The sequence below is a fragment of the Lonchura striata genome, chromosome Z, assembly GCF_050655825.1.
Source record: "Lonchura striata isolate lonStrDom1 chromosome Z, ASM5065582v1, whole genome shotgun sequence".
Lineage (NCBI taxonomy): Eukaryota > Metazoa > Chordata > Aves > Passeriformes > Estrildidae > Lonchura > Lonchura striata.
The window spans coordinates 61,457,845-61,483,819 of NC_140740.1; the positions used below are offsets into that span (position 1 = coordinate 61,457,845).

Sequence of the window (25,975 nt, forward strand, 5' to 3'; positions counted from 1 at the left end):
CGCAGGGAGCCCAGCCAGGACCGGTGGGGCGGAGAAGCGGGAGGAGCAGGTGAGGGTGGAGAGGTGCCCCCCGCGGGCCGTGCCGTGCCGCGCCGTGCCGGGGGCGGGCGCAGGAGGATGCTGAGGCCGGCCAGCGGAGCGCATCCTGACGCAGCGGCGGCCCGAGCCGCGGCGGGCGGGCGGATGGCTGGCGGCGGCGGGGCGCCGCGGGGCTGAGGGGTGGCGCTGCCGCCGCGCCTCTCCGCGCCGTGCCGCGCCGTGCCGTGCCGTGGTCGGCCGGGCGCTTCTGCAGGCTGGCCCCCTGCGGCTACCTGCGGCGCGGCAGCGGCGGGCGGGCTGCCGGGATGATCCGGTTCCGGAGCTCCAGCATCAGGTCGCTGAGCGCGGAAATGAAATGCACCGTGCGGCTGCTGGACGACTCCGAGATCTCCTGCCACATCCAGGTGCCGGCGCGGAAAGGGGCGGTGGCGGCGGCGGGGCGGCTCGAGGGGCGGCGGCTCTGGGGGCCGGGTGCGGGCGGTGGCTGGCGGCTCGCTGGGCCCGGGCGGCGGCTCGGCGCGGCTCGGCTCGGCTCGGCTCGGCTCGGCTCGGCTCGGCGCGGCTCGGCTCGGCTCGGCTCGGCTCGGCTCGGCTCGGCTCGGCTCGGCTCGGCTCGGCTCGGCTCGGCGCGGCTCGGCTCGGCGCGGCTGCGGCGGGAGCTCCGCTCCCCGTTCTCGGCGGGGGCTCCGCGCACCTGCGGCGCGGCAGCCGCGGCGGCTCCGCCGCCTCCCGGCGCTGCGCCGCGGCGCTGCAGGGCACGGCGCGGAGCCCGCCCGGCCGCTGCCGGGGCCGCGGGATCCGTGGGGCTCCGGCACTCCCGGCACAGCGTCCCCGTTGGCGAGAGGAGCGCTCTGGGCTGCGATGGCCCGGGCGAGGAGGGAAATCCCGGCGGCGACTTCCCCGTCCCGGAGGCGCCCCGGCCGGCACGGCAGGCTGCGGAGCCGATGTGCGGGATACTCGCTCTCCGATACCGGGAAACCCTGCCTTGGAAACAAGGCCCGCGGCATGCGGTGTCGGGAACCGCCGTTACCGAGATAGCGGGCAGAGTTCAGAATGAAGCTCTGCCCCTCTTCCTCTTCATATAAGACAAAAGATAACTTAGAGCAGGCTTTTCAGTGATAGTAGTTGCTGTGCGGTTGGGGGAAAAAAAAACCAAAACAAACCAACAAACCAAAACCAACAAAAACCAACTTCGCCGTAGTCCCTCTTCCTAATTACTTACTCCCTCTTTTTATTCATTCAAGTAATAAGGATAAAGATACAAACACTGAGGAGTCTATGATTTTGTGGTGGAACGGCAATGTTTGTAGTGTGTGAAAGCAGGGGTATATCAGGTGTTCTAACAGGAACTGTAACTCTGGTTACACTATGAAAGACTTACAGATTCTTAGAGATTTAACTGCAAGCATTAAAATCAAATTACCTTCTGAAATTTCCATAGTGTTCACAGAATAACAAAGATGAACTTGGCATCCAGATGAGAAGATGTGAGTCTTTTAGGAAGTTGTTTGTCACTCACAGTTGATACTTCTGTCTCTCTGACAGAAAGAACTATAGTTTTAAATTGAGTTGGTAATCTTATGCTAAAACCATTACGGCTGAAAATCTCCAAGTGCCATGAAATGAAAGTTCCATTTTTTCTGGGACTAAGAGATGGTTTTTTTTTAGTTCCAACAGAACTATTTAACACCAGAATACAGAAAGATGGTTCCAGTTTAAAAGGACCTAAAACAATCACCTAGTCCAACTGCCTGACTGCTCCAGGGCTGACCAGAACATAAAGCCTGTTACTGAGAGCATTGCCCAAGTATCTCTTTTTAAGGCACGGGCAGGTTTGAGGCATCAATTCCATGAAGCCTGTTCTAGTGTTTGACCATCCTCTTGATAAAGGAACGTTTCCTGATGTCCAGTCTGAACCTTTCCTGATGCAGCCTTGAGCCATTCCCATTCCGTGTTGCTGGATGCCAGGAACAGACCAGCACTCCCTCTCTAGGTAGAGAGCTCCCTCTCTCCTCCTCAGGGAGCTGTACAGAGCAATGAGGTGACTCCTGAGCCTCCTTCTCTCCAAACCAGACAAACCCAGAGCCCTCAGCCTCTGCTCACAGGATGTGCCTTCCAGCCCTTCCACCAGCTCTGGTGTGCTCCTCTGGACCATTCCAGGACCTTCCCACCCTTCTCAGACTGTGGGGCCCAGCACTGCACACAGGACTCAGGGAGAGGCTGCAGCAGGGCTGAATCCAGCAGGATGATCCCAATCCCAGCTGGTGATGCTGTGTCTGATGCTCCCGGGATGGGGTTTGCCCTCCTGGCTGCCCGGGCACACACTGCTGGCTCAGCACCCCCAGATCCCTTTTGCAGGGCTGCTCTACAAACACTCCTCTCCCAGTCCATGGTTGCATACTAGCTACTCTCAAACAACATGTAACCTGGAAGTAAAGGAAATTACTGAAAACATTTTGTATATGTATCATTCTAGTGCTCTTATTAATGAAGAGCATGGTTATAAGATCTATTGAGTAAGAAGCAGCATGGCCTTCAGAGTCTTTTCTTGAAGTTTAATGCAAGCTTTCGATAACTTATTTGGCACTTTAAAAATTAGGCTTTTTAAACAATCATAAATTTAAGGTCAGATTCTGAGACTGTTATGACAGCTCTTTGGGTTTGAAGTATTCAACAGACTTACATGTGCAGAGTATTCCCTTCAATGCCTACAGGGTAGGAAAAATGAGTTACTTTAACACTTTAAGTGTTATATTAGGCAAGGTGAAGCAATGAGCTCAGAACCAGTTGTATGGTATTGCATTGTTGTGGCTCATTCTGCAGGCAGAAAATTCACTGTTGAAAATATTTTAAATATTAGAATTCTAAGGATAATTCTGAAGATCTGTTATAATCTCATTTAGAACTTGTTTTCCTGAGTCTGCATGCTGACAAAAACATTTAAAATGTGTGAATAGCTCAGGTTATTGCTTTATCCTCCTGTGTGTGCATAGCTTTTTAGAAATTAGAATGAATTAATGAATCCCAAACCACTCAACTTTTTGTCTTTAATCTCTTTGTCAGACTGTATTTGAACTTCCTAATGTGGACAAAACTTGCTCCGAGCTTTAGCAATACTATTTTTTTTTTTTTTAATGAAGGAAACTCCCATTTGCCTATTTTTGGATCTATATATGCATATTGATGCATATTCACTAGGACAAAATATGTGCTGCTGGGTTAACAGTAGAGATGCCAGGGTTGTGCTGGCTGGAACATGTTGGACAGCTGTGTTTTGGTCATTAAGAGGATAAGAAATCCTAATTCTACAACACTGAGAAATGCCATCAGAGTCTCCTGGGGACACAGGATACAGTAAGGAATGTGACAACTGAAATCCTTGCTGTGCATTTTCAGGGAAAAGGGAAGGGAGCTGTGTAACTGGTCTGGACTGTAAGGTGTGTAGATATGATTTGATACAGTTTAGCAAACCAAGTTTTACCAAACATTACTTTTTCAAGTATATCTTTCCAGCAGTTGGCTTGTATACATAGCTTAGTATTGCAGGAACCTGGTACAACTTCTGGGCAGAGTTGTATTCTAATTTTCAGATGCATTGTAGATATTTGGCCCTAAAAAATATGCAACCAGAATTGTGTTACTCATCTAAAACAGTGGGAGTTTTAGGAAAAATAAGCAGAAGCAGATATACTTAAAGTATATGCATATATACTACATATGCATGTGTGTGTATTTTTTTCCTTCTGTAAATTTCAGTGTTTAGGTAGGAGAAGAAAATACATATTTCTTTTTATTATTTAAGTTGTCTCAAAGTAGTGTTTCATCAAGTCACTAAGCTAATGAAGTCTGCTTTTGGAAATTACATTTTTTTAGCAATTAGTCTAGTGACGGCATACGGTGCAGTGTAGGGAGAATCAGAAGTGAATAGTGCATTTTTAGACTCCAGCCAACTAGTTATCGACTTGTGCAGCTGCCATGTAGGTCACCAAGTTGCTCAAGGCTAGGTTTGCAGCCCAAAGGTTAAGATTCAGTGCATTGTCCTCCTCATCTGAGAGACTTTGCAACTGCAAAATAGATGAAATTGTGACAGACACAAGAATGGGCTGGGACCTGAGGGAAACCTAACTAATTCTTATGGTGATATTTATTTTCCCATGATTTTTGTTTGTCAAGGCTCCCTGTGACCTGTAGTCAGACAGTTTTATAGCAGCAGTAGGGTGAAGCTGCTGCAGCACAGCTGAAATGGAGAGGTTATGAAAAACAGCCTGAAGGGCCAGTGGCCACTGTCTGTTTCCATTTGCAAGAGAAAGAGGTGACCTGCTTGTGCAGCCTGCCTGATAAAGCACAGAACCATGGTTTGAAAGAGGGCAGTGGCGGAAGTAGGTCTTCAAAACTATTGGAAATTAGTCTGGAGCAGCAAGAGGACCTCCTTTCTGGAGGTATTAATGAGATACTTTTCTGACTCAATGACATGATGGGTAAAACCTTCCAGTTTTGCAGACTTCAAGCAATATCTTAATATAGCAATTTAGCCTTTTAGTAACAATAGCCTAGACCAAACCTTGGTTTAAACTGTGACACTTGCTCACTCCTTAATTCAAGTTTTACTTTACTCCTTGAGATGTTCAGGTCCAGATGTGTACAATTGGAAATAAGTTTAGCATGATGGAAGCTTTTCTTCTCATTTGGAGCTTGTTGTTGGAAGTGGTATGAACTTTGCTCTGTCTGTGTTTATCTGTAGAAATAATGCATGAATAGGTCTTCTCGTGCCTCAGCCCATGTGTAAAATTCTGTTGTAATGGGGCCTTTTTAATGACACAGCTTTTGATTTGAATGAGCTTTCCTGAACAAGAACCTGTTTTGATATTCCCAAAACTATAATTTGGCTACAATACTGGTTTTTAATTTTAATTGTATCTAAATAGTTATTTGATTGTTGCTTAAAAGAAAAAAAATTAATTTCTATGTGTGTCCAGATTTTGAACAAGGAAAAGATGTTATTTTTAAAAACTGGTTGAGGAATTAGGAAGAAAATATAGCAGAATAAAGCTTTGATTTAGTCATGGTCTGTATTTAGACCTTTTAAATTTTTTGCAGAATTTAGAATGAAGGTGATATGAGAAAGCTCACTTCTTTCTGCTGCTGATAGTTCAATAGTGTAGAATCGTCTTGTGCTTTGCTAATCTAATTTTGGGAGCACTTCTGTGCAGTTTGAATACTGCTGCCTGTACTTTGGCTAATAATTTATTTGCTTGATTCTTCTTTTTTTTCTAATTTTCTTTTAAATGTGACATACACTGTTCTGTCTTGTTCTTTTTGTAGCTCATTGATCACTGAAAAGTTGTCTACTTGATTAATATTATCTGCTTGGTCTGTGTCTTACAGGCAAATGCTAAATTTAATAGAAATCTGCTGACCAGAGAATACTATTTAAAATTCCCATCCCTCAATAAAATGTAAAAACCAAAGCAACATGCTGAAGCAGGCTATGAAGTAAAAGAGCAGTGACCACAAGTCTCACTGTGAAGGTATGCTGAATGTCAATGAGTTAAAAAAAATAAGTGGGAAAGGGAAGGAAGCATGCAAAAGGAAGGCAGAATAAAAATAATGAGATGAAAAAAAAGGCAGCGAGTCATAGCTGTGGAAAGGGAGAGGTTAAGGGATTATGTAGACAGAAGGCAGGAGATTTAGTGAATTTATATTTATCCTGTAAGAGATGTCAGAAGCGTAACCAGCAAGCGCCTTGAGCTGCTGGATTGATACTACAGTGGTTCAAAATAGGAAGATGAGATAAGGAAGGAGATGGAGGTTAGGAAGAATTATTCTCTATGTTCTGTTGACACATTTTAGAAACTGCTCACTAGGGCTTGTATTCCTGACTTCATGCTTGAGCCTCTAATTGTACAGTTATAGGGGTATTCTTGGTGAGAGTTGTGCATGGGAATACTCTCTAATTAAGCTAAGCCTATGCTTTAAAGCTATCTCTGTTGTAATTGCATGTGTTTGATTAAAGGTGATGTTATGTATTTATATTCTGTTTGTTTCTTGGAATTTGTTTTTTGATTTTTTTTTTTACACATTAATAATTCTGAAAGATATGCTCTTAGCTCCTTCCAAGGCTGAAAAGGAAGCAGGAATAGAGCATGGTGCTAGAAGATTTCTAGGGTGTTGGCTGTTTTCATTAAAAATTAAGAAATTAATTCTCTTGATGGATTTTGATATGTGTTCCTGAAACTTGGTACTTGCTTAAACATTAGTTTCTTTGTCTCTGATAAAGAACATGTGCATACCTAGGTGTAATACTGTCATACTGCTAACAATTCATAAACTCTGTTGTTCTCTCTTGCTATTTTTAAGTGAAAATACTCACAAAGCTAGTTTATACAGGATTTTACCAACACATACTAAATTGCAGCTGAACAGCTTTACTGTTGGCTAAAGCTTATTAATGATGAATTAGTTTTTTTCCCACATTCTCATGCTGTCTGATTAATGATAAAAATCTAAAAATTCTCTGTTCTAAAGACCATAATCTTGCCTTTAATTTTTAACTGCCTGTTTGTTTTGTGCTGTGATTGACATTGAAATTCATATTTTGGTTGCTATTAAATAAAAGCATGTGTGCTTAAAGACTTACCCAATCCATGGTTGAAGATAAAGGTGTGTTTCAGTAAAAAGAAACAATGTAGATGATAAGTAACTTAATATATTGGTGGCTTAGCTGCTGAACCCTAGAAACAAAAAGTTATTAAAAATACAGATGTCCTTACACATGGTTGTCTATATAAAAGAAACAAGCTAAAAGGAGAGTTGCTGGTTAAAAATCTAAGTATAATCTTTTCACTTTTCCCCTCTTTTCATTTTTCTTTTAGCTTTGCATAAAATCTTTTACATTTGTTATGGTCAGGCATGTTTGGACACTAGCTGAACACTAGAAGTGGATCTGAAGTAATAATAAAAGGCAACTGGAAAATCAATAGCACGATGCAGCACTGCTTATATCTGTGAATGTAAATCATAATTTTGATCCTGTGCAGTAGGAAAGTGACTCCTGTGAGATACAGAATGCTTTGCAGGAACTTCATGCACTTTTTGGTCTTGAAAGGGCTTTTTGCACCTCACCACAAAGTTTTCTTGTACCTTGAGACACCCTCAGCTATATAAACATCTTCAGTGCACTGATACAGATTGAATAGAGGAGGCAGCCAGGAAGAAATAATACGGCAGAATTAACTGGCCAAAATAATTAATTTGTAAGGAAGTAATGTATTTTCATGTTTTGGCTGTATTTTCCTAGATTGAATTTCCTGTACAGGTTAAATTATTTAATAGTGTGTATCACTTCTCCTGATCTTTGAGCTTTAAGAAAAGGAGAGATTAATGGCTTTCCTATGGGAAGGTGAAATAGAGATTCTGAATGGTTTTTGCTCGTCCCCTGTAACAGATATTATATTAAAAACTTAAGTTCTAAACACTTAGGTTAAAGAATGGAAAAAATTGCAGCTAATTTTTCTCCCTCAAAAAAAGCAGGTGGGTTGGAAGACTGGAAAGTAATTATCTCTGTGATAAAATACTTGTTTTCTGTAGCATAGGTTCTTGTTCTTCTGGGTATTTTGTCTGATTAAATCAAACATACTGAAATGGTTCTCTTCATCTTCTTGTTGTTCTCTCTCTCATTTTGCACTTCTCCTCCATTCCCTAGTGTGGATAATGTCAGCCTGTTGGCAATGTTCATAACGTCCAGATAATCCTTCTCTCCTTTTCCTGTTAAAGTCAAGCTGTCATAAGACTTTGGCTGTGCCTTTTTCTGCTTCATATGGAATATATCTCCTTATAGTTCTTCCTTTAGCAGAGGTTTCTTGTCTGTTCCTTAATTTTTGATTGCTTAAATACTGCTCATTTTTCTTCCTAGCCTTGTTTTCTCACACTTCTATTCACTGTGTTTTTAATTCCTTGTCTGATAGTGAAAATATAGTTTTAATAATTCAGCAGTAAATAAATTAATATTAAATCTTCTTTCTAGCATGAAAAAATTATAATGATAAGAACAACAACAATAATAATAGCAACATCATACTTCTCTTTCTTAACTCCTCTACTGTCAGTTTATGTTATCTTTTCCAGCTACAGGCATTCAATTCCTAGAAGTGTTTCTGTTTTCTTCTTTTCAGGGTCTAACATGTTTTTGGTGGAGGTGTATCGATAATCAGCTCTTGCCACTTCAGTGTCCTTGCCATTTCAAGATAGATGCTGTTTTATGGCAGTTGTAAGCCAAGTGTGAACAGTAATCATCATATTTGTGGTTGCTGCCTATGGGAGTTGCTGAAGACTAAACGCTGATGATCTAGTACTGTTATATTTAGAGGAAAAGTTTCCCCTCTGGAAACTTGATAGGAAATATATCATACCAATTTGTATATGGTTAGAAAACATAAAATTTCTCAAGGATGTTCTCAGTCAGAAATGAAAAGGTAAAGAGTGGTAAGGTATTAAGCTTTTTTTCAGCATTAGTGTTCACAAATGGAAATAACCTCTGCAATAGTTGAAAGTCCAGCAATTCAAAATAATTGCAGTAAAATACATAAGTATTAAGTGGCTGCAAAATCATTGCTCTTTAAATGCTCCCTTAGGAAAACATGTTAAATGAATCAACACCTTCATTAAAAATACTGTTATTTTTTCCTTGTTTGCTTGAACCCCAGAAAGAACTAAACAATTTGTATTGAAGACGAATTTTGCTCCTTTCGAATTTATTATCTCACAATGATGTTTTCCCCATAGCAATTCCCTTTGGATTAGAACTGTACCTTAAAAAACACAAACCAAGATGATTTCCATCTGACCATTTTTTCCCTGATGTTACAGTATTTAAACTTGCTATGAAAGGGCAATGTTGCAAAGATAACTTTGGAACTTCTGACACCACCATGTAAAACCTTTTTCATGCCATCAGTCTGTATGCCCACTTTTCACTGTTTTTCACATAATAGAAAGCTAAAAGAAATGGGATTACAAAATACTGCACAGTCAGAGGATGATACTTGCTCTTGCATTAGACAGGACAGTTGGGGTATAGTTAAACTCTGAAGCTGTGCTATGCCAGTCTGAACTTTAGTGACTTAATGAATTTATCTTGAGGCATTTAGTGTGCCAGTCAGTGGAGTGCACCACACACATTGACTCTGCTTGCTCCTGCTCTTTTTGCATTTTCTTTAGCTCCATCCTTGGAAAGGGAAGGAAACAGCAGAAGCTTTTACAGACAGTGAGTGATTCAGTGCGCAGATTCAGCCATTCAGGTAATATCACTCCAGCAGCTCGACATGGCCCTGCCAGTTGCTAGATGCATATCCAGGGAGGTTTTTCTGTTTTGACTGGAGAATCCACTCACATTTCCAGGATTTCTGGTGTTTCCTCATATCGTCTCTCAATTCGTGCTTAACAGCCACCAGAATAGAGAAGAGTTGAGAAGAATAGAGAAGAGTCAGTCTCCAAACCAAACCATGCTGCTGGATCACGGGATTAAAGCAAGAAGAGTGGCACATCAAAATGGAAAATTACCAATCCACACAGTTTCAGGACAGTATGTTCAGGAGAGTTCTGGTTATTTTTTGTGTGTGCATTGTATCCACCAAAGAAGTAGCAATTTTCATCCTTTTACCTGCTTGAGAATCAGAGGCTTGTATCTTGCCCAGAATAATTTATGGTGTAATTTCAGTTAAAACACAACAAAAATACAAAACATAAAATTCTTCATTCATATTGTGATGATGAGACCTCACAAAGTAATTATTGCAGCTGGCCTGAGTTTTAACTTAAGCATGGAAAAGTGCTGCTGTAGAAGAGAAATTTCAGTAGCGGCATGCTGGTATATGTGGGCATGTGGAAAATCACACTGCTGAAGGCCAGTGTCCACAGAGGAGACAGAGGCAGAAATCAACTTGAATAAATGGAGAGACCCTTGTGTCTCCTTTGTGCTCATGAGGAAGAGAACAAGACTTCAGTTGTGGAGAGATTTCAGTCATTATGTAGTAAAATGCAAAGGTTACAATATTGGTTACATCTTACCAACATTTGCACCTGTACTTTTGTTTCATTCTATTATGTAGAAATTTTTTCCAGTGAAAGAACACATAGTTTTTAAATCTACAATCACGACCACTGAGGTAATTTTTACTAATCTAATATGTTCCCCTCCTTGTTCCACATTTGCTTTCAGATGTCAAGGGATGAGTTCTGTTTCAGCTAGGTTTGTGTGAATAACTGCTCTCTCCTGACTCTGTTACAGGCTCATTCATCTTGTGAGTGTAGGAAGAACTACAGAAGGCTGGGTTGGTTGGGGAAGAAGGGGAAGCAGGCATTACAGTTCTTCTCTGTGGCCACAGTGGTTTTGATTGCTACTCCTGCCTTTCAGCAACTCCCAGCTTACTGCCTTCTCTGTAATGGGTAAAGATATCAAATCTGTGCCTAGACACAGACTCCCTTCTGAGTCTGTGTCTAGGCAGAGATTTGCTATCTTTACCCTTCACCCCAAAATACTTTTTCAGATCATTGTTTTGATGGAAATTATCTGGATTTAGTCTTTGGACAAAGATGGCTAGAAGTTCCATGCAATATTTTGGACACAGATTGTTTTTCTCGTTTTTTTTTTTTCTTGGGGTGTTCTTCCTTTGGTGGTTTTTTAGTTGTTTGTTTGTTTGTTTTTATTTGTTGTTGTTGTTGTTGTTGTTGTTTTATTTGTTTGGTTAGCTTGTTTGTTTGGGTAATCTTTTGGAATTTATTTGCACTGTGAATTATTTGACTGGCTTGTTATATTTTACTGCTCTTGTAACATACTCTCTGCATAGGGTAATGTGTATATTTATGTGTTTGGGCACACCCTATAATTTTCCTATACAGTCTATACAGTTTTAAGGCTTTTATAATATCCTAACTGTCTCTATGGGGATTTTTTTGCAATTCTTTTATATTAATCAGGTTTTACAATTATTATTACAATTATTTACAATTATTACAATTATTACAATTATTATTATTATTATTTTACAATTATTATTTTACATCTTCTTACTTATTAACTAGGTTATTCTTACAAGTTTAATTTATTTTAATTGATTTTAAAATTTAAAAAAAAATCTTATTTTTCATGGTCTGCTTGGCTGATCCCTCTCAACTCAAATCACATTTTTTAAAATATATTTTCCAAAGCTTTAATGGCATTTTTAAATTGAGATTTAAAAAACCTTACTGTTAAAAACTTACAGTATCTATAGTATAGATTTTTGCCCATTCTTTTTATTTGCACTGTTATGTGAAATCCTGAATAATACTGGGGTGGTTTAGAAATAGTGGAAATGTTTCTAGGTCCTGCAGGTACTTTCATAAAGCATGAGGAAACAAATAACTTCTAACAACTAAACCTTCCATTGTTCCTGTTAAAACTCAGCACTACTAATATATTATTTGGTATGAATATTCACATATTTTATTCACATCTTTTCTGTGTGTTTATGTGTGTTCACTCTAGAATTTATTTACACACCATGTCCAAGAAATGGTACATGGTTTTCGTTCATGAGTCATAAGTAGTTCAGTGGATATCTCTGTTCTGAAAAATAGACACAAACTGAAAGTCCTCAAAAGCTCCAACATCTGCTTTTTCACGGTTGTTTTTTTACTCTGTGAATGCTCTTGTTTCTTTGTGGTCAGAACTATAATTTTAATCCTGTAAGAAAGTTGTATTTTCTTTTTAGATTTTCCATAAATAATCTGCATTCTGATGATAGAAGAACTTCCATTGCATTTGATGTCTTCCTGCTTTTAAAAGCTTTAGCTTTTATTGTTTGGAAAATTACAGGGAAGATGCAGATGTGGATTTAGTTGCCTTTGGCTTCTTTCTTCTTCTCCCCATCTTTTGCAGGAGGAGATTTTGGTAATTTTGAGGGCACCAATTTCTATAGATTATTTTGATGTCTTTCTTCTGCTTAGCCAAGCTGTACTTTGGTGGTATTCCAAAACAATTAAAATTCTACCAGGTGTTGACAGGTGTGGCCCAAGAAGCAATGTATTATTCTTGATTCCCAAGCAGGTTGTTAGTTTTGATGGTGGTGTCCTCACTCCTCTCCTGCCCCAGAGACAGGTCTGTGGTTCCCCTGCTGCCTGTCACAGTATCGCAAATATAATTTTTATTAACCTCTTTCCCTTGAAGCAAAACTCTATGTTCACATTTGGTCACAAAGGTAATCTGTTGAAAAAAGAACTTCTTTGTTCTGTTCACTGCATCAAAGTGGGTTTTAAACTGCTCTCCTAGTTTCTGGAGTTTTTTAAGAACAAGAAGGTAGGCACAGTGACATGACAATTCTTCCTGAAATTCTCAATTCACTGACTTTGCAGTACTCAAAGAAGACAAGAAGAGCTGTGATTGTGGTGAACATGCAGAGCTGGTTTATGCCCAACATAATATTTTGCACTTCTCTGAGAGATGCAGAAGAAATTGCATTTTCTAACATCCCTCTGCCTTCTCTGTCTCCAGAGGATTTCCTGCTTACGCAGTAACCAAAACGTTTTTTGGAGGAGGATTCTGAGCATTTTATCCTGCAGACTGGATGGTGCAGGAAGATTATGAATCCATGGGGAAGCCAGTTTAACAAATTCTGTTTTCCTATTGTGCCTGTACAAATTTGATATTGCTTTGTAATTAAAGTTGAATCTGCTTCTACAGGATATTGTTTTTCTCATTTTGAACTATGAAGCTTTGCCCATGCATTCCTGAAATAGATCAGCTAAATATATGCTTAAGAAAGAAGGGAAATAAAAGGGAAAGTACTGTCCTCCCAAAGGTTCAGTGGGATTCTTGTAGCAGTGTTTCTTTGCAGAAATACCATGAATTGAGTTGTCTTGCTGAGAGAGGAGTTTCTGCTTTATGAACAAGATAATTGTATATTTCTGTTCAAAAATAAACATCATTCTGACACGATTCATAAATGCTAGCTATTTTATGCACTCACTGGAATAAACAAAACAATTCTGTCTGAAGCACTTAGTCTGTGGTTAATGTTGTGCCTGCTTTTGCACATCTTTCAGCTACATCAGAGATCAAAATGAACTCCAGCACTTGAGGGCATGTGAGGGGAGGATTTTAGACACACTGGAGGAAAGTGTGTCTGTAAAGCCTTAATGATTGCTCCTTTATCTACACAGATTTACTTTGACCAGTACCAGATCTGCTGTAATATTGATGACATCCTTCACCTTATTAGTGGCCCAAATGTAGAAGAGCAAATGCTAGTAGTCAAATTTTGTTCATTGTATAGGGAGACCAAAAATGCTGAAGTCTACAAAAGGAATGTGGGCTACAGCTACAGATTTGGTGTGGAATATGCTTTCTGTTAAGTAAATGAAAAATGTTTAAAACTCTGACTTTTGTGCACTAGGCACAACAACCCCTGGCTTAGCTGGTGTGAGAGTTTGATTAAACAAATTCTGGAAGAGTTCTCTGCCAGTGAGGCAATTAGTAAAATGTTGCAAGATATAATGGTAAAGTTGTATGTTGAGTGACTGCCTTTATCCCTGAAAGAGTATGAGAGTGTGTGGAGTACAAAAAGCCTTTTGCTTTCCATCTGCCTCAATATTGGTCTGGAGATTTGATGAAGCATTTGGCATTTAGAACACAGCAGTAGTAGTTGGTGAAAAATTAGACATGAACAATAGGAATGTTTAGCCAGAGTGGGCAGTATTGGAGTTCTTTTTTATGAGCTTACAATATGAGATTGCAGAATGCCTGAAGTGGGGCTGCATTTACCCAGGGTCATTGCTAGGGCTGTGTCTTGGAAATGGGCTGACTGAGGTGGTCCAGTCCTTCATATCCAAATAAAGGATTTTTTTCTATCTATTTTGTGCTTTCAGTAGGACTATTCATCCCCTAATATCTATTGGGGCATGCTGAAAGGTGTACATTTTAAGGATTTAAGGATGTTTTAAAGATAAAATCTGCTGTTGGGAGAGAAACTGTAATGGCTGTTTCATTTGGAGCACTTTCTCAGTTCTGCAAGAATGACTATAAAATTCAAAAATCTGAGATAGAATGATCTCCCTTCTATACATGTGGATATATTCATGTGGGAATATGCTCTCTGAGATTTGTATTTCAAAAGAAACATTTAGTTCCTCAGGTGACTGTGTGGGATTGAGTGTTTTCCACTGCACTGGAACTTGTCTTCTGCAGAGATCATGAATGAAAATGTGCTTTGCTATGAGTAGTGTGAAAGAACGGCTTACCATTCTTATTCATGGTCTGCCTTCTGAGCTTCTCCCATTTTTCAGAGAGAGGGATGAAGCTTGCCCTGATCACAGTGTATCTAATACTCACCCCAGGTGCAAGGTCATTGTGTCCCCCTGAAGTGCTCAGGAGACAAGTAGACATGCAGGCTGTTTCTACACTGTCACTATTCAAGAGTTGGTGGGTTTAATTGAAAAATCTGCTTTTGTGCTATGCAGGGTAGATATTGTGTCCCCAAGGAATGTTAAGCATTAAGCTTTCCTGTATCTTTGCCATTCTCACAAGCTATGACCTTGTGTACAGCAGTATTACTGTCAGACCTCAGGTGCACCAGATCATCTGAAGCACTCTATTTTTCAATATTGTTTACAAGACAACCATTTGGGAATATAAATGTAGAGCACAGCACAGGTAGCATTCAGAATTTCCAGAAGTCACATATATGCCTCTCAGGGGCTTATAATTTGGTGAAAGCAGAATCATGTTATTTCAGAGCCCATTGTTCCTCAGTGCCAGAATTGTCACAGATTAGCAGTCTACCCTTTTCTTCTTTTTTGCAAAAGGAGCCGATAATAATTTTCCTCCATACTAGTAATTTTCTAGTTTTTTCTAAGATGTTACAATTTCATTTTTGCAGGATTTGCCATTTTTACACTAAAATGTATGCTGTGAAAGTTTAAGCAACTTTCATTAAGAATATCTGTTTTTTCATTTCTGTATTTTAAAAAAGCCACACCAGACAACTAACACTCAGATACTACAGTTGTCTCTGTATATCTAATAAATGCAAGCAGATGAGAGCCAACATGCAAATGACAGCTTGAGACAGAATGAAACATGTGGAGTGCATTTCCATGGGCAGTGACAGCAGTGTTTACTGCATTATCACGTTATCACAATAGTGCCACAGAGCCTAAGGCATCGATAAGGACCCCATTTTGCACAAAGCAACACAAAGTAAGATGCAATTCCTTGTCATGTCTAAGGACACAGACAGAGATAGTATATTATATATATAAATAAAATATTTTGCTGCCATTTAGGTGAGAAGTTGTACTTGAATCTGTGTGTGCTCTTGGTTCATGACAAATGGGAGGGAAAACATAGCAGTCTATATATATGTATTAACATATATTTTTCAATACAGTTAATAAGTTTGGACAGTGTTCACAAAGGCAGGCAATAATTATTGAATCATCAAATGCAACAGAGTTTATTCTGCTCCAGGGTTATGATCCCAAGTCATTAAATTGAGGCTGTTACCTACATGGGCACCAATAGATGAAGACATGACACAGGGCAGTGTGGTGTGGTCATATCTGCATATCACCATCTTTGCCAAGAAAATAGGGGATTGGAACATTATAATGAAATGAGTTTTGCATTCAGTTTTTTTCTGAAAATGTCTGACCTGGAAGGAAATGCAGCTCCTTGCTTTGGAAGTTTAAAAAATATAATGTGAGAGCTAAGAATAAGGTGATTGTTATCCTCTCTCATTCATGAGGAAGGTGACAAGGACGCTCAAAGTAGGAGGGTCCGGATGGGCACCTGATAGTCTGAGCTACAACAGGGAACAGGTGGGTGAAAGTTATCTGTACATAATCATGTCTGTGGCCCTCCACTGAACTTGTTCCAGGACCTCCATGTCTCTCTGGCACTGAGGAGCCCAGAACTGGACACAGGACTCCAGATGTGCCTCACCAGGGCTGAGCTTAGGCCCAGGATCACCTCCCCCAACCTGATGGCACTGCTCTTCCCAATGCACCCCAGGAGACCATTGGCCTTCTTGGCCACCAGGACACACTGCTGGCTCATGGACAGCTTGCTGTCCACCAGGAACCCCAGGTACTTCTCCTCAGAGCTGCTTTCTATCTGGTGTCTGGGGTTATTCTTCCCCAGTACAGGACCCTGCATTTGCTCTTGTCAAATTTCTGACAGTTCTTCTCTGCCCATCTCTCCTCCCTGTCAAGGCTGCACTCTGGGGTACTAACAACTGCTCCCAGTTTTGTGCTGTCAGTGACCAGCTGAGGAGGCATCTCTCTCTTTGTCTAAATCATTGGGCTCAGTATTGAACCTTGGGAGCACCACTTGTGACAGGTCACCAGTCAGACTCTGCATCACTAACTGGTCACGGTGTCACCTTCTGGGATCTGCCATTCAGCTGGTTCTCAATGCACCTCCACATCCATTCATCAAGATGGTATTCCTGGCTTTGCCTTTTATGGTATCATGGTACCTAGAGCCTTGCTGAAGTTCAGGTAGACAATATCCACCACTCTCCCCTCATCCATCCAGCCAACAGTCCCATTATAGAAGGTAATCAGTTCAGCAAAGCATGACTTCCTTTTGGTGAATTGATGCTCAGTACTCCTTATCACCTTCTTGTCTTTCACATGCCCAGAGACGGTATCCAGGATGAGCCATTTTGTCACCTTTCCAGGGACTGAGGTGAAGCTGACTGGCCAGTAGTTCCCTGGATTCCCCTTTTTGCCCATTTTGAAGAACAAAGTGACATTTGCTTTCTTCCAGCCCTCAGGCACCTCTCCTGATCACCACATTTTTTCAAAGATGATTGTAAATAGACCAGCTACAGTATCTGCCAGATCCCTCAAGCATTTGTGGGACTCCCATCACTCCCATCGGGGCCTATGGATTTGTGGATATCAGGTTTACCTAAGCAATCTCTAAGCCACTCTTCCTCAATCAAAGGAAAGTCTTTCTTCCTCCAGACCTTTTTCCTGGGTGAGGGATTCCAGAGGGCTTGTCAGTGAAGACTAAAGCCAAGGTGGCATTCAGTATTTCTGCTTTCTTTGCAGCCTCAGTTGCAATGGTTCCTGTTTTGCACAGAAATAGGCTCACATTTTCCTTTTTGTTCTTAATGTATTGGAAAAAAACCCTTCTTGTTATCTCTATGTTCTTGGCTGGATTAATTCCAAATGGGCCTTGGGCTTCCTTTTTGCATTCTTACATACTCTGACAAAATCACAGTAATTGGCCCAGTGACCTGTCCGTCTTTTCACCTCCTTTCTATCTCCTGCCTATGTTTGAGTCTTGACAGGAATTCCTTGCTCATGATGCACTGGTCTTGAGCCTAGATGAAGTGATTGTTGAATACTCTAGGATCCTTCTCCCTGTATAACATGTTTGCATGAAATTTTTCAGAGAAGGTCCCTGAAGAGACTGAAGTTAACTCTCCTGAAGCTCAGGGCTGTTTCCTCCTCAAGCAATACAGAATTCCATGATCTTGTGGTTAATGGTAATGGAGGTTGCCACAGCCTTCTCCTCTGCAACCAGATCTTCTTTATTATTTAGTTTAAGGTCCAGCAGCCCAGGTTTTTCTGATTTCCAACTACCACTTGAATTGTTTGTGCTTTGCTGTGTTGCTCCTACAACAGACATCAAAGTGGATGAAGTCCCCCATGAGAACCAGAGATTTTGACTACCTAAAGGAATATGCTGAAGCAGGAGACCATGGAAAAAATATTTGTGCGACATTTGGGAAAGATACCAGAGGAGCAGAATGGCATTTAGCAGGCTAAAGGATATGATATTGGGATAATGTAGTCGCATAATAACAATAATGAGATAATATCTTCATTTATTATACTTTAGTGTGCTTAGGGGTTAGGATGAATAATGATTATTTTTAGTAAGAATATGATTTCAGGAAACAAAGTAGATGTGTGTTATGAGAGCATGAGCTTTGTCATACTTCAAAATTAACTGAACAAGAAAAAGGTTTTTAAAAGTGTTCCTTGACAGGCCAAGGATGCATGGGCTGAGAACCTGGCTGTGTATTAGGTGTGCTTACAAGAAGGTAATAAATCTCTGGACGCTTAGCAGTGGAATGTGATTTGCAATTAATAAATGATATTTTAATACTTCTTTGCTTTGAATTTGGCATGGAGAATTCTGACTGATTACTACTGCCCTGTTGTGTTCTGGCAGAGTCACAGTTTTCTGGTTGATATAATCTAGATTTATATTTGCCATGTTTTGGGGTTGTCTCTAATATTATCTACAGCTTTGAAAGGTGAGATTCAAATCTATTGAGCACATTAATTACTAAAAATTGCTATCGTTTTATACAGCAAATCTCTGACCTTGAGAGAGGTATGATTTTCAGTTCTTAAAAAAATTACACTTTTGGACAATAAAAATGGCTGTCATCTAATGTGAAAATTTTAATGTGAAAAACTCAGAGGTTTAGCAAAGTGTTAGGGAACATTGCATAAGGTGCAAGTGCAGGTGAGCTGCTTATTGATTTTCAATGTAGCTTTCTGTTTTGGAGAAAAAATTTGAGGGATTAGGGAAAATGAAACTTCATTTAGGAAAAAACAAATGGTTTCTATTGATTTGTATAAGGTATTTGACTATCTTAAGTTGAATTAGACTAGATTAGTTTACTAAACTAGAATATTTAAAACTAGAGTAGGTAAAAGGCTTTCGGCATCAGACAATCAGCTTATATATTAGTGCTGAAAGACTATATAAGGAATGTCTGCTAGAAAATTACAAACTTAAATAACTTGAATATTTTTAAGTGAACATTTCACAGTTATCTTTAAAGGGTTGTTTAGCGTGATTTAAGGTTGTGGGGTGAAGAATGCCAACTACCTGTGTCAGTTTTCTATTCCTGAAAAAATATGTGAAGGAAAACCATTTTTATGCTTACTTCATTATTCATTAACTACTCAGAGATATTATGTGTAAAGTTCAATGTACACCTGATTTATGAAAGTGGTTTTCTTAGTTTGCAGCAGATTTCTCCTTAACTTCATTGTCTAATCAGAAGTGAATGTAGGTGTACATAGTGCTCCTTACTGCTGTTACCAGAGTTGCAGGAGAGGGATATTCAAATACATGCACCTTTCATTGCATCTGAATTTTAGTGTACTTATAATATTTTTTTCCATCAGTTACAAGTATGCTGTATGACAGATTACATGTTCATTAACTACAAAAAATAAATTGAGCCAATGTCTTTGAATATGAAGGCACATAAATTTAGGTACCTTAAAATGAATTGATGCCAGTTAAATAAGCATGTTACTAGTTGGTTGGATCCATGCTTGTCCAACTCTTAGCAGAGTGGATTTGGAGGAGAGTTGGAAGTTATTTGTAGTGCTTTACAGCTAATCTATGTTACTGTGGGAATAGGGTTATGATTTGCATCAGCTTTAGGCAAAACCATACCATGAATAATACGCAGAGCTTGAATAATTTTTTAAATTTTAGATTAAGGCGTGTACAACTTCTGTTTGTTTAACCAGTTCGCAACATCCCCTTGAAGCAGATTATGCAAAACATCATAGGAAAGGATGCAGGAAATAGATCAGTTTTCAGGTGCAAACCACTTCAAAAGCTCAGAGTGAGAAACAGAAATTTACACCTAGCAGTTCTAGTATGGAGAAATGGTAAGCTCTTTTTGAAAAACTACTCCAATGTGCATTAAGGTGAGTGAAACCAACTGAGTGGTTTCAATGCAGTTAGTGAAAGCAACACGGTGGAGGATATGTTGACTTGTATGAATTGTAAACATTATACGTTGTACATGGATTATACACGAGTCACCTTTATTTCCTGAATTAGCCTTGGAATCTGGACTCTGCACATGAGCAGCACAAAAGAGCAGTTGCTCTGAAATATATGTGCATCATTACAGTTATGTTAGCTTACACTAAAGAGGGTCATTTTCTCAGAGGCATGACTTCATTTTGGTAGCAATCGTCATTTTTTTAAACATACTGTAAGTGGTTTCTTAGCTTGCTGTGTTGAAATTAATGGAGGTTCAGAATATTGTATCCAGCTCTGCTGATGCAGACCTGCTGTCAGTCTTGGACTTCCAGCAAGAATAATAGCTAATTTATATGTTACACCTAGCACTTCAGTAATGTTTCTTCAAGAAAGTGAGGATTCACTGCCTAAATCACATGAGCATCACATGAGTTTTGAAAGTTAATTTTATACAATAATTCTGAGCTGCTGTCAAGCCAAATAAATAGTTTGTGTAAGGCTACATAGTTCTCATAGAGACAGTCTTATTCAAGCACTCAGAATACTGAGGTTGTTTGTTTTATGTACTAGAATAAAGCTGATTTTATGCCTAATGCAAGCAGATAATTATCTGGATTTTTCTGTGATGATGTTAGTCCATTCTGTGATTCTGAGTTGCAGTCAAGGAAAAAGGGAAAGTTACAAACCATCCTATTGTTATCAAATGTTATCAATAGTTGTTATAGATGTTTTGCTTCATTTTCACTGCACAATATTAAGGATTAAATAATTAAATACCTAGTGGAATCTGAAACTTGAATTGTTTAATAGCACCAAATTAAAAAAAAATACAACCATTTCCAAAATTACAAACCTTAGAAAAGATGTCTACTTTTTAATAATGTTTTTAGATGCAATATTTACAGCAATAGCTTTTCCTTGAACAACTACACAGATTGGTCACCTCAATGTCTTGTACAAATTTCAGAAACTGATACCAACTGAAGAAATGATAAGAATAATGTATAAGCCCAGAAACATACATGAAAGTAGTACTGTAGAAAATCCATATTTCCAATTCACTTCCAAGCCATAGTTTAATTTGAATTAGTAGACATTTATTTTGTTTACTTTTCAGTTGAATTCTAGTGTCCATCTCCCCATTAAAAAAGAACACAAATGGAAATGATGTCTAGCTTTAGGAAGTCTTCCAAATGGAAATGGAAGTATTGAACCCAGGCTTGGTGATATTTAATTACTTAAATAATTAGGTATGTTTATTTAATATAATGACATGGTTAAATTGGATAACATTTTTGATGATTAGCAACTACAGACAACTAATCCAAAGGAAAAAGTACAAATATTAAAATGGATTTTTTTTTATTTTGTGTCAGTAGTTTCCTGGTTATTATTTTAAATCAAGTGCAATTGCTGAATGGTTTTCATTGTGTATAATGGCTGAAGTGCCCGTTTGGCTTCAGGTTTTACTGACAAAAATTAGCAAGCAAAAATCCCGACTAGTTTGGAACTGAAAATCATTCCTTACTACTTTAGATTATGCCTGATGAGGGATTTTTGTAAACATTTCCACCTTTGCAGTTCATCTTGTGGGCTCAGTTCTGCCTTCAAATGTGAATGTCTGTGATTGCAGGCAGTATTTGCATGGTGCAGGGTAGGTCAGGCCTGAGAATGCTGGCGTGCGTATTGACTCTGCTGCTGTGCTGCTGTACTGCTTTATGTTCCCAGGAATTCCAGCCATGAGCCTGTAAAACAGTGAATTATCAATTTAGAGAGAATTTGAAAGGCTGTGTTGTCTGTGTTTTCCTTAATTAATTGTTGTGCTTAGGAGGAGACAAATATAAAGGTCCCAGGTATTCACATTTTCTGAAATAGATCTTTCAATATAGGTAATATTCTTTAAAGAAAGGTCACAAAAGTATGTCAGTCCTATTTTTGTATTATTTTCTTTTTATCATAACAAAATGATATTTGAAAGCACTTTGAATGGGAGAGACAGTGCTAGATTGGAAATTCATTTAATAATAAATAATTTTCTGAGAATAGACCAGTGTTTTTGAAGATATAAGTTTTACTCAGCTTTTGAACTAAAACAAATCAAGCCCACTAATAATATAATTTTTGTAAGTAATTTAAGAGCAAGTTTTTAGCTTTTTCCATTTTTATAAACCTAATTTAGCCTGTATGAAAGAGCTGTAAAGAGAATTTAAGCATAAGTCTCTAAACACACCTATTTCAGTTAAAGAGAGACATTTTGGGGCATGTAGTTTCTCATGCCATATAAACATAATTTATAGAAAGGATTATTATTAGGATATTTCTGATTCTTGCTCAGTACTTCACTAAATTCTATATAGTAATACTAAAGATTGAATTACTGATCACAAAGATGTCCTTGTATCAGCAAAGGTTTTTTGGTAAATGGGAATCAGTTTTGGTTGTAAAAACATTTACTTATTTATTTGTGGTTTTGTATGCAGAAAGGATGTGTTCTAATGTATTTATCTGTTTTTTATTTTTAAGATGCTTTTTTTTTTAGGGGAGAGGTTTTTTTAATTCAGGGGCAGTGGATTAAAATTATTCTGAAAATACTTGAAGGCTGGAAGCTGCTATCATTATCTGAAATTTTCAGCTCAATTGTTTGGCTCCTGAACCACTTGATAGTTTCAAACAGAAACCTTTCTGGCCTATTATCTTTTTATGTGTAACTAAAGTCTCTGTCATTTAACATCTCTGGTCTTGAATCGATTCTATCTATCTGTGATGTCATTGAGCAGAGAGTGTTTTCATTTCCTCATACACACCTGCACACCCACTCTTTGTAAGGCTGTCTTGTCTCTTGGGATGGAGGCAGGACCCAGGCTTTGCTCTTGCTGAAGTTTTTAGCAATGTAGTGTTTAGAACAGGAACCAGAGCTTTGCTACTTGTACTTCACACCTCCCTTTGAGCCTCAAGATCTGATGGAGGGGTGATGGTGGTGGCCTGTGGCTGTGCCACCAGGGCTACTGACCACACCCTGGTGGCTTCTGCTGCCTTGGCTGGTAGCAGGTATGGCTGCTTCCATGCCTTGAGACAGAGGACAGCACTTATCAATAGTTTGGAGAAGGATGGAGTTCATTGGGAATGGTGAGGGGCTGCACAGGATAGGGATAATTTGCCATGCCACCTGTATTAGGTAGTGGAGAAAAATCTGTGTGTAGCTGGGGGGCTCCTGAATCTTTCTGGATATAGGTCCATGAGATAGTCAGCTGGGACCCCAAGGACTTGCTTTGTTGTTGGTGCAACAAGGACAAGATTTTATTTCTGTAGAAACATTACAGCTTTCTCTGACTTCATCCTCTTTATGTGTTTCCTTACCAGTTTCACTGGGCAGGTCCTCTTTCTTTGGGACTATAGAATGCTTGCAAAACAATTTTAGTCCTATTTATGCCATTTCCAACATCTGAAGCTGGCAGCAGTCCAGTTACAACATAAAAATTTGGTGTTTTTCCATTATAGTCACTATAGGATGCCTCAAGGTATAATTGTAGCTTGAATATTAAGATGTGCTTACAATTTTATTGTAGAGTAGTGAGCAAGTTCTGCCAAAAAATATCCATGGAACATTTCTTTTTCAGTGTGAGATTCATATTATTCATCTTATTGCAGTTAAACTGTAGTCTTCAAATTTTTTTCATGGTAGTACCTATACTATGGCTGGGAACATACTTAGGGTACAAAGAGTCTTCAGGAATGGGACAGACTCATTGGTTTAAGCCATACTGAGCACTCAAAATTGTACTGGAGAAATTCAGCAAATCTGAATTGGGCCTTTACCTCTTTGCTTTATGAATAATTCTTGGCCAGGTAGTAAGCAATCTTGTTATATTAATCTAAGTTCTCTAATTTATTCCTAACTTGTAGTAATCCAGAGGCATTTGCTTCAATTTTTTTTTTTCATATTCTCAATTATTGTCCCTTTTTCTAAAGAATTGTATGTTGAATATATCTTCACAAAAGGCAAAGTACTAATATTCTTATGTAATATGGCAAGCTCTGTATTTTCTTCTCTAATCAATGTGTAGATGAAGAATCAAATCTACCGGAAGCCTTTCAGGAATTCTTTGGTTTGTACCTGTTCAGGTTTTGATTTTTGTTTTATTGCTCACTAACTGAGAAGGTCTCACTTATGAAGTTGTCATTTGTGCTTGACCAGAGTGACCAGGAAGCAATTGAATTTAAAGTTTCTGTTGTCAGGAGGAAATATGACAGCAAAACTACAACCCTGGGCATGGGGAGAGCAGACTTCAGGCTTCTCAGGGAACTAGTTAGTGAGGTCCTGTAGGAAATGCTTTTGAAGGTGCTGGGATGCATCAGTGCTGGTCACTTTTTAAGCATCTCCTCTGAAGGGCACAGGAGCAGCAGATCCCAAATGTCACCTGTTAAACAGGCAATGTGAAAGACTGACTTGGCTGAACAAGGATCTTCTTTTGGTCATCAGGCAAAAAAGGAAAGTGTAAGCAAGGTCAGGTGACAGGGAAAGTATACAGAGATGCTGCTCATCACTGTAGGGAAAAAATTTGTGTGGCCAAAGCTCAACTGGAGTTGAAGCTGGCCAAAACTGTGGGGAACAAAAAAAAGGAGTTTTTAAAAAATACATTAATAGCTAAAGGCAGTGCAGAAATTACATTAGCCAGTTGCAGAATGAGGATAATAACTTCATGAACAAGACAGACAAGCCAGAGTTGTTAAATGTTTTATTTCCCTCTGTCTTCAGCACTGATGATGGGTTCTGGGAGTCCCAGTGTTCTGAGATGGAGGGCTGTGGGTGAGACAATCATAAACCCTCAGCTGACCTTGAAGTTTGTGGAATCTGCTGCTCCAGTTGGATCCCTACGAATCTCTGAGGCCTGATGGGATTAATCTGAGAATACTAAAATACTCAATACTGTCTGCTGTCATTGTGAGGTCTCTCTCAATGGCGTTTGAGTGATCTTGGGAATCTGAAGAGTTCCTAGTTGACTGAAATGTGTCAAATATCTCGGTTTTCAAGCAGGATGAAAAGGAGAACCCTGGAAGCTACAGGCCTATCAGTCTCACTTCAGTGACTGGTAAATTTATAGAGAAGATTATTCTGGGAATTACTGAAAAACACTACAGGGTTATGCAGTCACTAATTACAGCCAACACAGCTTTGAAAGCAAAGCCTAATTTTCTGTCAAACCTGGTTACCTGGTAGGTAACCCACACAGCTGACGACGGGAAGCCAGTAAAGTTTTTGATACTGTCTCTCACAGGATCCTTCTGGACCTAATGTGCAGCCCACAGCTGGATAAACACATCAGGTGATGGGAGAGCAGCTGGGTCACAGGCCAGGCACAAGGGGTTACAGTGAGTGGGGTGACATCAGAGTGGGAACTGTCACTGGAGGGTCTCCACAGGGCCCCATCCTTGGCCCTCTGCTCTTCAACATCTTCATAAATGCCCTGGACACAGAACTGGAAGGAATACTGAGCAAGTTCCCAGATGATACAAAACTGGGAGGAGCTGTTGACTCCCTCCAGGGCAGGGAGAGGTCCTGCAGAGAGACTTCCACAAATGGGGGTCTGGGCACAGACCACATGAAGTTGCACACATGATGTAATACCTGCTTCAGCGGAGGAAGTTAATGACCAGTTTCAGAGCCTGGACCAATTCTGAATTTGCAATTACAGGTATGTCTTTTCAGTAGCTGCTGCATCATCCAGCACAGTATTGTGACTTATCAACTTGAAGCCAGTATTCTACAATCTGTTACTAGCTGACCTCTCTTGCTCTTCCTTCCCATCTCTCCTTCTCCCTGCATACAAACTCATTGTGAAGCTGAGATGTACTTTCCTAGCACACTAAAGAATAATAGTTAATTTTGATGGAAGTTCTCATAAGTGGTGATTTGTAGAGAGATTATAAAAGTTTTTTTCTGGAGGGCTGAATGCAGCACCTTGGAATGGCTTGCAAGGATGAACTTCTGAAAGCTCCATTCACAGGCTTTGGATGAAAATCTCGTATCCTGATGATGATCTGTAATTATTTTATGAATCACACTGACTTGGTCATTGAGATATTTACTCTGTCAATATTACCATTAACAAAGAACTACGTAATTAATTTGAGCCTACTGAAAGT

General features: G+C 39.6%; 1 protein-coding gene across 2 annotated transcripts in view; it reads left to right on the forward strand.

The window, feature by feature from the left end:
- Positions 1-308: 308 nt before the first annotated feature.
- FRMD3 (FERM domain containing 3) overlaps positions 309-25,975 on the forward strand; it is a 122,301-nt gene continuing 96,634 nt past the window's right edge. For both annotated transcript variants that reach the window (XM_021534454.3, XM_021534455.3), the window contains exon 1: positions 309-443. In XM_021534454.3, the coding sequence (XP_021390129.1) occupies positions 345-443 (99 nt within the window). In that variant the 5' untranslated portion in view covers positions 309-344. The remainder of the gene's footprint in view (positions 444-25,975) is intronic.